The sequence below is a fragment of the Leptodactylus fuscus genome, chromosome 8 (assembly GCF_031893055.1).
Source record: "Leptodactylus fuscus isolate aLepFus1 chromosome 8, aLepFus1.hap2, whole genome shotgun sequence".
NCBI classification, from domain to species: Eukaryota; Metazoa; Chordata; class Amphibia; order Anura; family Leptodactylidae; genus Leptodactylus; species Leptodactylus fuscus.
The window spans coordinates 18296913-18313566 of NC_134272.1; the positions used below are offsets into that span (position 1 = coordinate 18296913).

General features: G+C 47.3%; 1 protein-coding gene across 4 annotated transcripts; it reads left to right on the forward strand.

Annotated features, from left to right (window-relative positions):
- The first annotated feature begins 1401 nt into the window (after window positions 1-1401).
- SH2B1 (SH2B adaptor protein 1) lies at window positions 1402-13111 on the forward strand. 4 transcript variants are annotated; one of them, XM_075285517.1, is made up of 10 exons: window positions 1402-2131; window positions 3709-4544; window positions 5104-5205; window positions 5519-5610; window positions 6585-6694; window positions 6961-7149; window positions 7252-7463; window positions 7547-7718; window positions 9187-9286; window positions 9994-10144. In XM_075285517.1, exons 2-10 carry the CDS (start codon window positions 3732-3734, stop codon window positions 10010-10012), a joined length of 1809 nt encoding a protein of 602 aa, XP_075141618.1. In that variant the 5' UTR covers window positions 1402-2131; window positions 3709-3731; the 3' UTR covers window positions 10013-10144. The 4 variants fall into 4 exon arrangements, with proteins under 4 accessions (XP_075141618.1, XP_075141616.1, XP_075141617.1 ...); XM_075285515.1 differs by lacking the exon at window positions 9187-9286 and having other exon boundaries at window positions 6588-6694; window positions 9994-13111; XM_075285516.1 differs by lacking the exons at window positions 9187-9286; window positions 9994-10144 and adding an exon at window positions 8115-8308.
- Window positions 13112-16654: the final 3543 nt, after the last annotated feature.

Sequence of the window (16654 nt, forward strand, 5' to 3'; positions counted from 1 at the left end):
GTTTGTTAGTTGTACAGATGGCCCCTGCTTCACCTCTCTGCCCCTGTGTCCTCCGGCTCCTGGAGCTGTAGGCTCAATATGATGATGTCACTCACACTGCGTCTGCAATTCCCTGAAGCTTCCAAGAGCAGAAACTTCTTCAGAGCAGCAGGGGAGTGAGTTGAGAGTTGAGTATTAGTGTTTATTTTTATGTTAAACTTTGGGGCAGAAGAAGGGGGAGGGGCATTAAAGTGGTGGGGGGAGATGAAGAGAGACATTAAAATTGGGGGGCAGATTAAGGGGAAATATAAACTTGGGGGCAGACAGGGGGCATTAAACTGGGGAGCGGTAGATAGAGGGAGGCATTAAACTGAGGGGGGCAGAGGGACAATAACACATGAGCTGATGGAGTGGGCCATTAAACTTTGGGGTCAGTTGTAAGGTGGACATTAAACTGGGGGGCAGATGAAGAGGGACATGAAACTGGGGGCAGATTAAGAGGGACCTTAAACTGGGGAGGCAGATGGAGGGTGACAACAAATTTTGGGGGCAAATGAGGGGACATTAAATGTGGGGCAGATGAAGTGAGACATTAAATTGGGGGGGGGGGGAAGACGGAGGGAGACATTAAACTGGACGGTATATGAAGAGGGACAATAAACTGGGGAGCAGATGGAGGAGGACATTAAACTGGGGGCAAGTGGAGGGGAATATTAATTTCCCCCTCTAGTTGGAATGATACTTTATACTGTGGGGGCAATTGCAGGGGGACATTATAACTTGGGGGTACATAATGTTAGGGTGACTGTAGGAGCAGTACACTGTGTGGGGGCACAAAGAAATAGATGTAATAGATCCGGCGTAGAAGTGTGAAGCGCACTGCGCACACCGTACATTCTGTCCTTTGAGTAGGAGTGACCTCCACTCCATTCACATTTATGGGGCTGTGGGTGCAGGTGAGCACTGGGGTCAGTCCCATAGAGTCTGAATGTTGGTGCAGTGCACACAACTCGATCATGGCACCGTGATCACTCGATCATTCTTATGATGGATCAGGGTGGGTGCCAGCAGTCAGACCCCCAGTAACCAGATGTGCTGCAGCCTGCACACAGTGACACTAATAAGAGCAGTGTAAACACAGAGCACGTGACTGCACTGGCTGGACACACACAATGGAGGCTCTAGTACTGTGCACTGTACACAATGGCCACATGGCACCAGTGACTGTAGTGTGCTCTCACTGCTCACTCCAGCACTACACGTCAGCTTGCAGCAGGTGGCGCTGGCATCACTAGTATGTCTCGTCAGAGACGCTCCCTCCGATCTCACCGAGTGTCGATGGTACGAGTAAGGCGCTCTTGCATTGTTTACATGCATACTCTATGGCACTTGTGGTGACGTCACGCTCATTGCGCAGGCGTAGTATTCCTGAGGCCGCAGCCCCTGGGACGCGACTGGACCGAATCAGTCAACAAGAGTGACCGGGAAGCCGTGCAGGGAGGGGCCGCTGGGATCTAGGAGATGCTGCTGACTGACCCCGGGGCTGGGGGCCTGTGAGAGGAGAACTGAACAGGGGCCTATGGGCGCAGCTCAGACTGACAGGAGGCCAGCACTGTCGCCAGGGGAGCTCAGACTTAGCCCACTCTGCACCGTCCCAGAGGGCCTCTGACCCCTTATAGTTATATCAGGGCCACCTGTGCCCCCTCCTCTTACTGTCTGTTGGAATCTTCCTCACTTCTGCCACAGGGGCCGCTCCTGAAAAGCCCACCCAACATTACTATTGGAGAATCCCTGATCCTGACACTTGGGGCCACCCTAAGAAACTTTCAGATTGTAGTTATAAAGTTACCCTTTAAGGGCCCCAGGTAGTGTCACAGGGGAGGGGGCTTCTCCTGCAGCTCAGAGAGCCCCCTGGTGGTCCATACTGCTGCTCCCTGACACCCTGGATGTTTAGGTGAATAACCTGAGGTCACTCTTGCCCCTCATCACCCGTGAGATCAGAGGGAAACGGAGCCCTACCTACTGAGCGGAGCGGCAGAAAGGCTGGGGCCACAACCCAGAAGAATCACACACAGCCAGGGGCCACATCCCGGGGGCCCTGTGCATAGAGGTCCCGGGACAGGATGGGGAGAGCCGAAAGGGATTCCAAGAGGTAAATATGAGCGCCCTCTGTCATCTGCAGCAGGTATTACACCTGTCATCTGTACAGTCATATATAACTTGGTTATAGATTGGAGGGAAAGGTAGATGTACATGTCTATTGACGGGATGACCCATGGCGTCATAGTGGAAAGTAATCCACCATTCTTTACACTGCAGGCTGCATTTATAAAACTCCAGACTAGAGATGAGGTTTCTAGTGGAGATGTTCCTGACTATATTTGGGGGTGCTGTAGCAGCTGTTTCAGGCCGGAGTCACTCCCTTGACTTTATAGTCCCAGATGCGGTGACATGAGGTCGCCGCCCCCCCCCCCAGCTGCCAACTATAGATACAGTACTATCATAGCTGTTAAAGGGGATGTCCAGAATAACCCCTTATCTCCTGGGTTATAAAGTGTCATTTGGATGGAGTGACGGTCACACATGCACTACTATTCTACCCCCGCCCCCTTTAGCAGCTCCATTCAAGCAAACAGGTCCACATTTTTTGTGCTTTATTGGGAATCTCAGCGGCCAAACACTTATAACCTATCCCAAAATGGTGGAGCATCTCTGTCACAATGTGTCATATCAGTCTCTGGGAAAGCTGGGTAATAACCAATATGGCCCCCATCTTGCTGGTCTCATACTCGGCCTCCAGAACAGAGGTTAAAAAAAACAAAAACCTTTCAGTTCTTCAGCTGTTGTGAAACTACAACTCCCAACATGCTCATATGTGTGGCTGGGAGTTGTCGTTTCACAACAATTGGAACCCCCTGTTCTAGGGGCGGAGTGGATGATTCCTGATGAGCAGCATATTGGTTATCACCCAGCTTTCCTAGAGATTGATCTGACCAAGGCACATCATAGAAGGGATGGAGATGCTCCCCCCTGCCTAAGAATTACAAGTTCTAGCTCTGTAGTTATATATTTGCTCCTTCTAGGCAGAGTTGACATCCGAGGAAAGTTGGGTGACCGTACTATTAGTTGTCACACAGCTCTCCCTGAAACAGATTTTATTTAATCTTTTTGGATGTTGATCTTATCTTATCATGCGCTTTCCCCATAAGCAAGTTTTATCATCTGTGCACAGGGTCAGTGTCTGATCAGTGGGGTCCCTACCCTGCGTGAATGGGGCAGGACCGTTCATGTGTGACCGCTGCTCTATTCACTCAGCTTTCTCCAGTGCACTTTTATGACTACCATTATTCCGTATGACTAGTCAGATTTCAGGTGACACTGCTATTATTTGTGATCCAGCTTTCCCAGGAATAGATTGTGACTGTGTTTAAGTTACAGAAGTGACTTTACTTAGCTGTGAATAGCGGTGACTTGTCATCGCCAGACCCTTGTGTGGCTCCTGTAGCGGGCTCAGTACTGGCGGGGATCGCTCTACACTGGGATTAACATCAATGGGCAGGAGATTATCTGGTGAGTCACAGGGATGACTCCAGGGCGCTGCCACTACAGACCTGTACACACTACACAACAAAGTCCATTTAAAGGGCCACTAACCCCTATAATGGTTCTGTGCTATGGATGTTGTCGATTCTGATGTACTCACCACTTGTCTGTCCTTCGGTCCTGCAGCTGATCCAGCTGGAGCCCCCACCATGAATGGCAGCTTACCCCTGGAGGGGTCCTCCTCTCCTTCACCAAACTGGAAGGAGTTCTGCGAGATCCACGCTCATGCTGCTGCCCTTGACTTCGCCCGTCGCCTCCGGGCTTTCCTGAGCGAGAATCCGCACTACGCCACACCAGGGGCTGAGGGCAGCTTCTCCAGACGGTTTGCTGAGCATTTTGTGGAGCACTTTGAGTCAGAGGTGAACAAGACCCACGGAACCGATGGCCCCTCCCCCACCCGTTGCAGCATTGCTCCATTTACAGGAGCGCAGACTTCCACTAGGGATCTGTCTGAGACCTGCAGTGACTCCTCTCTGGCTTCTCCGGTAGAGACTCAGCCCCGACAGGACTCATCGGGGATCACGTCTGGCCTCTCCAGCAGTCAGTCTCATAGTTCGGAGGAATTCTCCACGTCTTCAGCCACCGCCAAGCCACGTCTGAAGAAGAGGTTCTCATTACGCAACGTGAGCCGGAGCGTGCGGGGGAGCGTTAGGGGGATCCTGCAATGGAAAAGTTCAGCCGAATCTCCCACCGATGAGACAGGGGCCAACAGCAACTGTAATTCTTCGGCCGGTAGCAGGGCCGGAGGGGATAGATGGACGCATAGGTTTGAGAAGCTGCGGCTTAGCCGGCCACCGGCCCCTAGAGCTGACCTGCGGGATGTCAAGAGGGAAGGGATCCTCAATTATGCCGTGGCTGAGGAGGTCAATAGCAGTTGCAAACCCCGGTGGCAGAAGTGTCGGCTGCTCCTGCGGAAGGCTGAGAAAGAAGGCTACCTGCTGGAGTTCTACATTCCTCCCAAGGTAAGATGGGGTCTCCTGGTAACTGTCACAAGGACCAGTCTTTCATCCAGCTTTCCTAGGCTCCTGAATGGTGAATCTGTTTAGTTAGCTAGTGATGCACCCCTTGCTCCTATGTATTTATAGCAATAAGCCAGTAGTCTTAGAAAGCTGGGTGACTACCCCTGTAAGAACTGTAACGATGGCCATATTGGTTGTCACTCGACTTTCCTAGCTGACCAGAACGTCAGACAAGTAATCCTTGCACTTTTCTAATGCAATCTTGGTTTAGGTTCCTTGACAAGTTCAAGTCAGTGAACGGAGGGGTCTCCTATTACCTCCATCTTGGATATAGTCAAGGCTAATTTCCATTTATTTCCAACAAGCAGAGATTTTGCATTTGAAAGAGAGTTTATAAAAGCTGCAGAACTTTTTATAAAGGAATTTTCTTTTTTTTTAATATATTGCTGTGGATTATGGCAGCGGTTCGGTATCTGACATATGATTAGGGTCCTGTGCAGGACCTGTCAGTAGTAGTAGATGACACCTGTAACCTTCCATGTGTCTTCACATCTCCTCACAGGCCGCCAAGCCACGGGTCAGCATCCTCTGCTCCTCTATCGCTGACGTACGGACCACAACCCCCCTGGAGATGCCAGATAAAGAGAACACGTTTGTGTTGAAGGTGAGGACCCAGCGGCTGCTGCCTAATGTGCATGGGGTGTCCTGAGTCGCCTCTAGACTTCTTGTATTTCACTATACCCTGAAAGCATCTGGTGAACACCGGTCACTGTTCTTAGTAGGCCGCAGACGTCTCTTGGGTAGAATTGCCAGCCATATCTACTCTTGTGACACTACTTTTTCTGTCACCCGGTCACTCAGAAGTGCCTCCCTCTCCTAGCTCCTCATGTTATTCGTTTCTGTCTACCTATCTTATTACCATTCAGATTTCAGCCTGTGGTATTAATCAGATTTTTGTAAATTTTTTTTTCCTCCAGACAGAAAATTCCTCAGAATATATCCTGGAGTCAGTTGACCCTCTGCAGATGAAGTCTTGGCTTTCAGACATATATGACTGCATGTTATCCAGGTAAGCGGATGGTGAAGACTAATAATGTTGGGGGGGAGGGGGGAATATGAAACTGAAAATCACCAGAGCAAGCTTTATCTAGGCACTGAACAAACAGGGGATACTGGCATCTCTGAAGGATGTGACACAGGATAAGTAATGTATGTACACAGTGACTGCACCAGCAGAATAGTGAGCGCAGCGCTGGAGTATAATACAGGATAAGTAATGTAATGTATGTACACAGTGACTGCACCAGCAGAATAGTGAGTGCAGCTCTGGAGTATAATACAGGATGTAACTCAGGATCAGTAATGTAATGTATGTACACAGAGAATTTACCAGCAGAATAGTGAGCGCAGCTCTGGAGTATAATACAGGATGTAACTCAGGATCAGTAATGTAATGTATGTACACAGAGAATTTACCAGCAGAATAGTGAGCGCAGCTCTGGAGTATAATACAGGATGTAACTCAGGATCAGCACAGGATAAGTAATGTATGTACACAGAGAATTTACCAGCAGAATAGTGAGCGCAGCTCTGGAGTATAATACAGGATGTAACTCAGGATCAGTACAGGATAAGTAATGTAATGCATATACACAGTGACTGCACCAGCAGAATAGTGAGTGCAGCTCTGGAGTATAATACAGGATAAGTAATGTAATGTATGTACACAGTGACTGCACCAGCAGAGCGCAGCTCTGGATTATAATACAGGATAAGTAATGTAATGTATGTACACAGTGACTGTACCAGCAGAATAGTGAGTGCAGCTCTGGAGTATAATACAGGATGTAACTCAGGAACAGTACAGGATCAGTAATGTAATGTATGTACACAGTCACTGCACCAGCAGAATAGTGAGTGCAGCTCTGGAGTATAATACAGGATGGATATAACTCAGGAACAGTACAGGATAAGTAATGTATAAACACATTATTCCTGTTACTTTCCATTATTTTCAGAGTCTGTATATTTTGACTTTTCCAGCAGGGATGGAGCTGTTACCTCAGACCTTCCACACATAAACCATTCAGAAAGCATGCCCAGTCGGGATCTACCTCTGATACCCACAGAGAGCAGTGAACAGCTCTGCCAAGGTACATTATCCTGACTGCTGGTGGTTACAGGCACCTGGGCACTATTTATTTTAGGCAGACATTCAATGACTCATATTTTTGGGATTATTAGGATATTTTTCTTCCAATCACGATTGGGTGTCAATTGCCCATTCTAAAGTGGAGCACCCTGTACCATGATTGTCTAGTACATTAATTTGCATTGAAGACTTGATTGAAAGAGTGAGATTCTCCTAAAATGCTCTACATGATTTGAAATCCTCTAATCTTCTGTTTCCCCTTAAAAGGAGCATATGGCGGTCTGTCTGATCATCCCACTGCTTCCATCTCACCCAGCTCTGTTTCTATGACGCCCTCACACTTTGATTCTATGGAGCTCCTTCCACCAGAATTGCCTCCCAGAGCGCCTATCGACGAGGGCGAGAGGACACAGAATTCTATAAGTGCCCCCTTTCCCGATGCAACTGACAGTGCAGGTAGAATCTACCTTAGAATAGCTGGTTCTTGGTTACACATTTCGGTTTACCATGTTGTCTCTTTATGTTTGTGATACAATCTCCAATCTTGAATTTCTTCAGCTTCATTCCTGTTCCAAGGAGAACCAGAACCTACTGAAAAGGAGAGCCCGTTGTTGGAGTACCAGTGGTTCCATGGCACCCTGTCACGTCTTAAAGCCGCACAGCTAGTATTAGCTGGAGGCACCAACAGTCATGGTGTCTTCTTGGTGCGGCAGAGCGAGACACGGAGAGGAGAGTATGTGCTGACGTTCAACTTCCAGGGCAAGGCCAAGGTAAGCTGAGGATTCTGAGCCTGTTATCCATGACATGTATTCTTACACGTTGCGGCTTCTCATCACTTCCTTTCCACTCTCAGCACCTTCGCCTGTCCCTGAACGAGGAGGGCCAGTGTCGAGTCCAGCACCTGTGGTTTCAGACCATCTTTGACATGCTGGAACACTTCCGCGTTCACCCCATCCCGCTCGAGTCAGGGGGCTCCAGCGACGTCACCCTCATCAGCTACGTGGTGTCGTCTCAGAGGTTACACGGTGAGCATACAGAAAATAGACGATGACGTTAACCTTTTATTGAGAGGATCTTTTTTTTTTTTTTTTTTTTTTTAGTCGTCTCCTTTTTGTTCCACGAGCTGTAACGCACACGTGTGTGTGTGTGTATATATATATATATATATATATATATACACACACATATACAGTACATGTACAGTGTGTGTATATTTTATATATATACACTGTATATGTATATATGTACTGTGTGTGTATATATATATATATATATATATATATTTATGTGTATTTCAGTACTAGATTAATGTAGGTTGTTTTGTTTTGCTATTAATGTACAAGAAAATCTATTTCACGGTGAATATCTGTATTTTGTGTGAATTTTTTTATGACTGTTTTACATCTTTATTTTATATTTAGGGAGGTCATCAGTATGTCGATATGGGAGTCCAACAACCAGGGCCCTCACAAATGAGCTGTTTGAAGGGGCTGCAGCCTCTTTCATGTGCCAATGTCCGTCATGTTCTTGGGTCACCTGGAACAGCAACAGCAGCTCAGTCTCATTCAAGTGAGCAAGGCTGAGCTGCCAAACCAAGCACAGCCACTGCGATATATACAGCTGCAGCCTCTTCAATCAGGTAATCAGCGGGTGTTCGGAGGCGCCGCATCTTCACCAATCACATATTGATAACCTATCCTAAGGACAGGGCACGATCAATACAGGCACCCCAGAAAAACCCTTTTTCTGTCCTGAGATAGTACTCCTTTGCTGAAGCGACACTGTGACAATTTCTGTGAAGTTAGAAAAGTCACATTTTGTAAATTGGGTGTACTCCGGCTTGGCAAGCTAAGAGTGCTTACCTTCCCACCCACTTATCAATTCTGGAGTGAGCAGTGTAAAGTGCAAAAGTCACTACATTTTACGCAAGTCAGGTCACAAATTCACAACATCCTTTTCTTTTTTGCAACTGTGTGATACCAAGATTGTGGAGTGTATGGCCTGATAATTCCCACCATAATGTGTAAGTATACCCTAATCTGGCTGGCAGGGCCTCACTTACTATGCAGCAGGTATATAGCTCTGGGATCCTTTCTAGGTCCCCTAGTCCCGGATTATATCTCCAGGAAACCAAGGGACCTTCTTGTAGTAGGGCGTCTACTTATTGTGTTGCATTCACTCCAAGGTTCTGTTAGGTGGGTTGTCATTGGATAACCACGCACCCGCTCCAGTGAGAACTTGACTACAAATATGGTGCTTATTCTCACTGTACCCCAAATAAGGCAGAATATACTTTCATTGCATCTCATCTTGTCCATCTCTGTAGCTTCTGCTTCTGATATCAGGTGGATAAGACAAAGAAGCAGACACTTGGAAAGTCAGATCCTCTTCTTAATGTTACTTTTTCTTTTTTTCTTCCCCCTTCACCTCCATTGCCTCCTCATCCCTCCACCACATGCTCTTCTCTGATTGGGCCCCGTCTGTTCTTTGCAGGCCGAGACAGGGCTGACAGTAGAACAACCGTGTGTGAGGTTCCCCACCGCATCCCAGACTCACCATCAAACCCCATCTCCATTGGAGCGAATGACTGTATGTAAGTGCTGACTACAACCATTCATGTCCCTTGTGTATCCCCCACCATCATCCTAAGAAGGTGAGAGACGTGCGCAGAGTAACACCGAACGCTCTGCAATCCGCCTAGGCCGTAGAGAAATTGGCGGCTCCTCGTAGTTTGTCCAAATCCCTCAAAGGGGTTGTGTAAGATGGGAAAATCATGGCTGCTATCTTTCAGTGGTAAACCTATCCATGGGTTGTTGTATTATAGGTCCTCGCTGTTACCTGCACAGAATTGGTGCAGTTTTGGACAGCCATTTTAAAAGCATCCCTTTAAGGCTGTAGTATGACCAGAAGATCCATTGACCCCAATAACCAGCAGCATAGGTCCTTATGATGTTATTAGATCTGCAGGTGGGACGGGATATGTGGCATATAGTATGGCGATGATGTGGGCGGTGGGCCAGACAACCTCTTTAGGGATACTTTACAGAAGGAGCATCATAAGCTGGGGTAACCCAACTATTAAAAGTCCTTACAGCCTTCGTATTGAGCACAGCTGATGTTTGTTACAATTACATCCACTCTACAAAGACCTCAGTGAGCTAAATGGAGTCCACGCTGTTTGATTAGGGGTGGGGGTCCTCACTGTTACAGCCCCTTAAAGCTTGGGCATTCCCTACTATTTTGTGGGCGGAGTCTGAGACTTGGTGCCTAATTGGCTGTTTCTTGTTGTTACTCTTGCAGAGGCGGCCAGCAGCCGTAATCCTCCCCCACTGCCTCCTCACCCTTTATCCCGTCACCACAGTGGAGAGGGGACCCTGCAGCCTCCTTGGTATCCACTCAGCACCTCTCCCCCTGAGGAACCCCTGGCCAACAGCAGCAGCAGACCCCCACCGGAGCCTCCCGTCACCCAACACGAGGAGGGCCTGTCATCTGCCGAAGATCTGGAAGAAGCTGCTATCCTCCTGCAGCAGCTCCAGCCGGGTACCACTAACCTGGAGGACACAAGCGATACCAACGCAGCTTCGAGGGCTCGAGCTGTAAACAACCAGTATTCCTTTGTATGAGTGGAGGTTGGAGTGACTAACACACAGATGTGGAGTGCGACGTTTCTCTGGCGTCACCTGCTTTCTGTCGCTTGTCTTAATAGATATTTCTGCTACTGGACACACTAAGACGGAAACTCTGCAGCGGCTCTGTATGTTAGGCGACACTACAATGATCACACTGCCTCATATAACCAGACACTACAGGTGAAGGGACTTCCAGCTAATAGCATGTACTAAAAAAGGTGTCCAAATCCATATGGCTCCTAACATAACGTCCCAATAGGTTACTGTGCCCAGTTCCATATATATATGTCCTAGAGCTACTTGGTTCTACAGGCCGTGGCTATTCAGTGCACAACATTGCCCCGCCTGTGGTCTAACTTAAAATGAGAATAGGGGGTTCACTTCTAGTATGCCCAGCTATTGGGAAAGTAGGTCATTGACCACTAGAGAGGGCAGAGAGCGGGACATCAGCCCTAAAGATGGGACAGAACAAAGCCACATTGCCCCCTGCATCCAGGTACACAAGACCCCAGACCCTGTGGTCACTATTTACAGAGAATAAGCCAAACCCTGGTACTAATAGGGGAAATTAACGGTACACTCACACTAATGGGTTTGTGCCCTAAACATGGCGGAACTGCAGAATCACTAGAGACTGAGGCACAAGGTACGGAACGCCTCAGGGGTCTCACAAGTTGATTGTTGTTATAGGATGGATATCAGTACCCATGTACAGAGTCCTATAATGTGAAGCCCTGGTATATAATGTATTAGGAGAAGGGACCAGTGATCTGCCTTCTTGGTGTCAGATCAGATTGAGATTTTCTGGGCGATGGATTTGTAGAGTAACTTTCTACATAAACTGCTTTGTACTGTCATACTCTAGTTACATCCAGAGCTGCATTTATAATTCTGCTTGTTTGTGGCCTCACTGCCGCCTAAGGCAATTTGTATTGTACTGTACATTCATCTGAGGTAAAGGGAAAGAAGATATCCCAATGTCCAGCAAAATGTTGTATGCAGCTTTGGATGTGATTGCAGTTCAGAATGCAGAATCGGTACTGGATACATAAAGCATGTACGAGGTTATTACACAGTATATAGACATTATAAAGTATAGGATCCTCAGAGGTGATGTTGCGGCGCTATACATACAGTATAGGATCCTCAGAGGAGGAGTTTGCGGTTTCCATAAGAAACTGATGACAGAACTTTCCATTTTTCCTGTTTCTTGTGACTTAAACGGTACATTTGTGGGGGGCTTTGAACCCCCCTCCTCACTACAGTGCATATTGAGACTTTATAACCACAGACACTATCCTTCTTCCTGTGTTGCTCCTAACAAATGAAAAGCCACATTCATTTTTGCGTTTTTTTTTTTCCTCAGCTGTTTTTTTTTGGTTTTTTTTGCTCACTGACTGCTCCAACATGACGTCGTGAATCCCAATTTTCTCTCTCTCATGTATTTTGCGGGGGTCAGTGGTCATCCCTAAGATTGCAGGTTCTCACATAAAATTAGGGACACATCTCCATTTTTCTAGGCCAGTGTTAAAGGGGAAGTAATTCTTTATGAAAAGTGATATTCGTGGGTGGGGTCCTCCTCGCTCGTTCCTGTTCTTAGACAATGCCAACTCGCTACTTAAGGAGTTGCTGCAAATATGCCAAAAACAAAAATACCCATCACTGCCACAGGGAGGCAGAAGTGTTAGGGTTGATGCTGAGACAAGGCATTCTATACTCGATGCCTCATGTGAATTGATACTCATTATACCTAATGCATTGCCGCTAGAAGAAGGTGGAGGTCCACTAGGTGGTGCTGTACGACCTGCTGGCTCTAACGGCTTGCCCATCATGGCTACCACATAGGGGGAGGTGCCTAATACAGTCACAGGAAGTGACGTGGACATAGGGGGTGGTGCCTAATACGTTCACAGGAAGTGATGTGGACATAGGGGGTGGTTCCTAATACAGTCACATGGACAGGGGGTGGTGCCTATTACTAACAAGAGGTGGTGTGGACATCAGAGCTGAGGTAGCTCCCCCTACTGGATCCACACCAGGGAATGGAGACCATATCTTTAACAACTTCATCTACCAAGCACCAACTCTTGAGTCTATCGGTTCACATGAGGTAGTAGATGCCTCCGTAGGTTAGGATTTCTGACCATAAGCCTTATAAGATTAGAATGCACCACATGGCGGTTTTATGAGTTGTAATTCAACTCTTCACAGCGTAGCTGGCCGCCGGCATCATGTAGCTATTAATATATCGACCCCAGTTATGTGTTGGGGGTTTATGTGCCCACAAAGGCGTCCCCTCCGGTGTGCGCACGTGATGGGTAACCACAACAGTCCATCATTTCAATTGGCTGTGGGGTCTCCATTCTGACAAGGGTGCGGTCTGCTTTACTTCTGCTCTATGTACACATATATATAAATATATATATATACAATAAGTGTATATATACTCCTGGTAAACACTATAGATATATATATATATTTCTCCCTATTATTAATTAATCCTTTTTTTAATTTATTTTTCTACTGTGTAATAGTGAAGAATAGAAACTTTTTTTTTTTCTCAAGCTATTTTTATTTTCTCTGAGGTTTTTCTGTTTGTTTATTTGGCATTTGTAAAAGCGTATTTACCTTTTAAGATCTATTTGCCTAAAGTATATCTTTAAATTATTTATTATACCAAGAAGACAAAATTGTTGGATCGGTTTTAGATATAAAAAAAAAAAACAAGAAAAAACAAACAAAAAAATGGGGGGGAGGGGATGACGCTTCTTTCTTCGAAATACAAAAATGTATTGTTTAACAAGATTAAAAACACTTAACTAAAACCGCCTGTATCCTGTGGTCACTATGGTGGGGAGTTATGGTGGGGGCGGAGTTTAAAGGGGAATTCCACTCATCAGGGTAAACATTCTGCGGTGACTGCTGGCAACTCCAATAGCTGCTTCCTGTCATGGAGATTGCCGTATTCAGGGGGATTCAGTACGCTGAGATATGGGGGGCTGTTTGCAGGATCTGGTATTATGGAGCAAACACCTGGGGCACGTATATGGGGCACATACAAATGTACTTATGGTGACGCATGTATGAGCTTTGAAGAGGGAGTGGGGAGACAGGCAATAGCTGGTAATGGCTTTCTCCTATGCGAACTGAGGATCAGACATGCTGAAATCAATCAGTCCTATCCTTTCCCCCGACATCTACTGTCAGGAAAGACAACATCCACTGTATACAATATCAGCCAGTTGACTGTAAGGCCTCATGCACACAACTAAATTTAAGGTTTTTCTGATCCAATGCTTTATTCTGTTGTGATTATAGAACAAGGCCTAGCCTGCTCTGTGAATTTGATTCCCCCTTTGTAGTGAATGGAGCTCAGAAGGTTCTCTGATGACATCCAAGCGCCTTCCAGTATACTGTGCCTGCACACTTGGTCATAAACCGTATGGGAGCCGGCATACGAGTGCTCCCCATAGAAATGAATGGGCTGCTTTTTTCACTACGAGCACTCCCTTTGAAGTGAATGGGAAGTGCCCGCGTGTACGGCTCGTCATGAGCAGAGCTTGCCGTATACGCCGGCACTTCCCATTCACTTCAATGGGACTGCTCATAGTGAAAAAAGCAGCCCATTCATTTCTATGGGGAGCACTCGTATGCCGGCTCCCATAGAAATGAATGGAACTGCTTTATACGCCGCTGATTCTGAACGTGTTTTACGTTCAGAATAAGCTGGCGTTTACGTAGTGTGAATGAGCCCTAAGGCTGCGTTCAAATGGAGTTTTTTGGTCAGGAAACTGACTCAAATTCCTCCTCCAAAAAATGCCTCACCATACAGTCCTCAGTGTGAATGCAGCCTAAATCAGTTGCATTGACTGACAGCAGGGATGTCCTGCTGGGTAAAGAATATAGGTTTTTGTTTGCTGTTATTGCTACATGGACAATCTCAGTTCTATCTAAATTCTGCCTGTCTGAGAAATCCAGTATAGAACAAAAGAGCAAGTTTATCTATACAGGTATATAGACAGGAGACTGGATGGAAATCAAACAAGCTTTATTGGCACGTCCGAATAGATATTTGGCATTGCCAAAGCTAGTAAAGTGTGTGTGGGGGGGAGAGTTGGGGTTGGTGTGGGAGTTGGGGGTATAAGGGCCCCTTCACACGGAGGATACGCTGGCTGATTCTGAATGTGTAAACGTTCCGAATCAGCGGTGTTTAAATAGATCCCATTGCTTTCTATGGGAGCCGGCATACGTGCGTTCCCATAGAAGTGAATGGAAAAAAGCAGCCCATTCATTTCTATGGGGAGCGCACGTATGCCGGCTCCCATAGAAAGCAATGGGATCTGTTTTAAACGCCGCTGATTCGGAACGTTTACATGTTCAGAATCAGCCAGCGTATCCTCCGTGTGAAGGGGCCCTAACAGTCTGTGGGGTCTCATCTTCCTCTTAGTTGGTGACCGCTATATGGGGGTGGGGTGGGTTGGTTGATTTGGGGTATAACAGTACCTGGGGTTTCATCTTCCTCTTAGTTGGTGACAGCTGTATGAGGGGGTGGGTTGGTTGATTTGGGGTATAACAGTCCGTGGAGTCTCATCTTCCTCTTGTTTGGTGACAGCTGGACACGTATTGGGCAGCGATCTCCACAGTGGCCTCTTCTTCTCCCAGTAGGATGTAGAGTTTCCTCTTCTCTTCTGCAGATATGACGTCTGGGATGTGGGCAGAGAGTCTTTGGTAGTAGACGGCCCTCACAGCTGAATATTTGGTGCAGTGTAGAAGGAAATGGGCCTCGTCTTCCAGGGCCCCCTGGTCACAGTGCTGGCACAGTCTGTTCTCCCGTGGCTTTGTACGTCTGCCTGTGTCGCCCCGTCTCCATCTCCAGGTTGTGTATAGGAGCCTTGGGGAATATATATGTGTGTATATATATATACCCTGAGTGATGTATTCAGGATACCCCACATTACAATGTGACTTTTCTAGAGCTTTATTTAAGAAAGTATTGCAGTATATACAGGATGGGTATGTCCACCCCAGGTGTTGTGGTATGCACGCCGGATATGTCTACCCCAAGTGGTACAGTATACAAAACAGGTATGTGTGCACCAGGTGGTAGGGTGTACAGGGCAGGTATGTCTACATTAGGTGGTAGGGTATACAGGGCAGGTATGTGTGCACCAGGTGGTAGGGTATACAGGCAGGTATGTCTACACCAGGTGGTAGGGTATACAGGGTAGGTATGTGTGCACCAGGTGGTACAGTATACAGGGCAGGTATGTCTACACTAGGTGGTAGGGTATACAGGGCAGGTATGTGTGCACCAGGTGGTACAGTATACAGGGCAGGTATGTCTACACAAGGTGGTAGGGTATACAGGGAAGATATGTCTGCACCAGGTGGTACAGTATAGAGGGCAGATATGTGTGCACCAGGTGGTACAGTATACAGGGCAGGTATGTCAGCACCAGGTGGTACAGTATAGAGGGCAGGTATGTGTGCACCAGGTGGTACAGTATACAGGGCAGGTATGTGAGCACCAGGTGGTACAGTATACAGGGCAGGTATGTCTGCACCAGGTGGTACAGTATACAGGGCAGGTGTGTCTGCACCAGGTGGTACAGTATACAGGGCAGGTATGTGAGCACCAGATGGTACAGTATACAGGGCAGGTATGTCTTCACCAGGTGGTAGAGTATACAGGGCAGGTATGTGTGCACCAGGTGGTACAGTATACAGGGGAGGGATGTCTACACCAGGTGGTACAGTATACAGGGAAGGTATGTGTGCACCAGGTGGTAGGGTATACAGGGCAGGTATGTGAGCACCAGGTGGTACAGTATACAGGGCAGGTATGTGTGCACCAGGTGGTACAGTATACATGGCAGGGATGTCTACACCAGGTGGTACAGTATACAGGGAAGGTATGTGTGCACCAGGTGGTACAGTATACAGGGCAGGTATGTCTACACCAGGTGGTACAGTATACAGGGAAGGTATGTGTGCACCAGGTGGTAGGGTATACAGGCAGGTATGTCTACACCAGGTGGTAGGGTATACAGGGTAGGTATGTGTGCACCAGGTGGTACAGTATACAGGGCAGGTATGTCTACACTAGGTGGTAGGGTATACAGGGCAGGTATGTGTGCACCAGGTGGTACAGTATACAGGGCAGGTATGTCTACACAAGGTGGTAGGGTATACAGGGAAGATATGTCTGCACCAGGTGGTACAGTATAGAGGGCAGATATGTGTGCACCAGGTGGTACAGTATACAGGGCAGGTATGTCAGCACCAGGTGGTACAGTATAGAGGGCAGGTATGTGTGCACCAGGTGGTAGGGT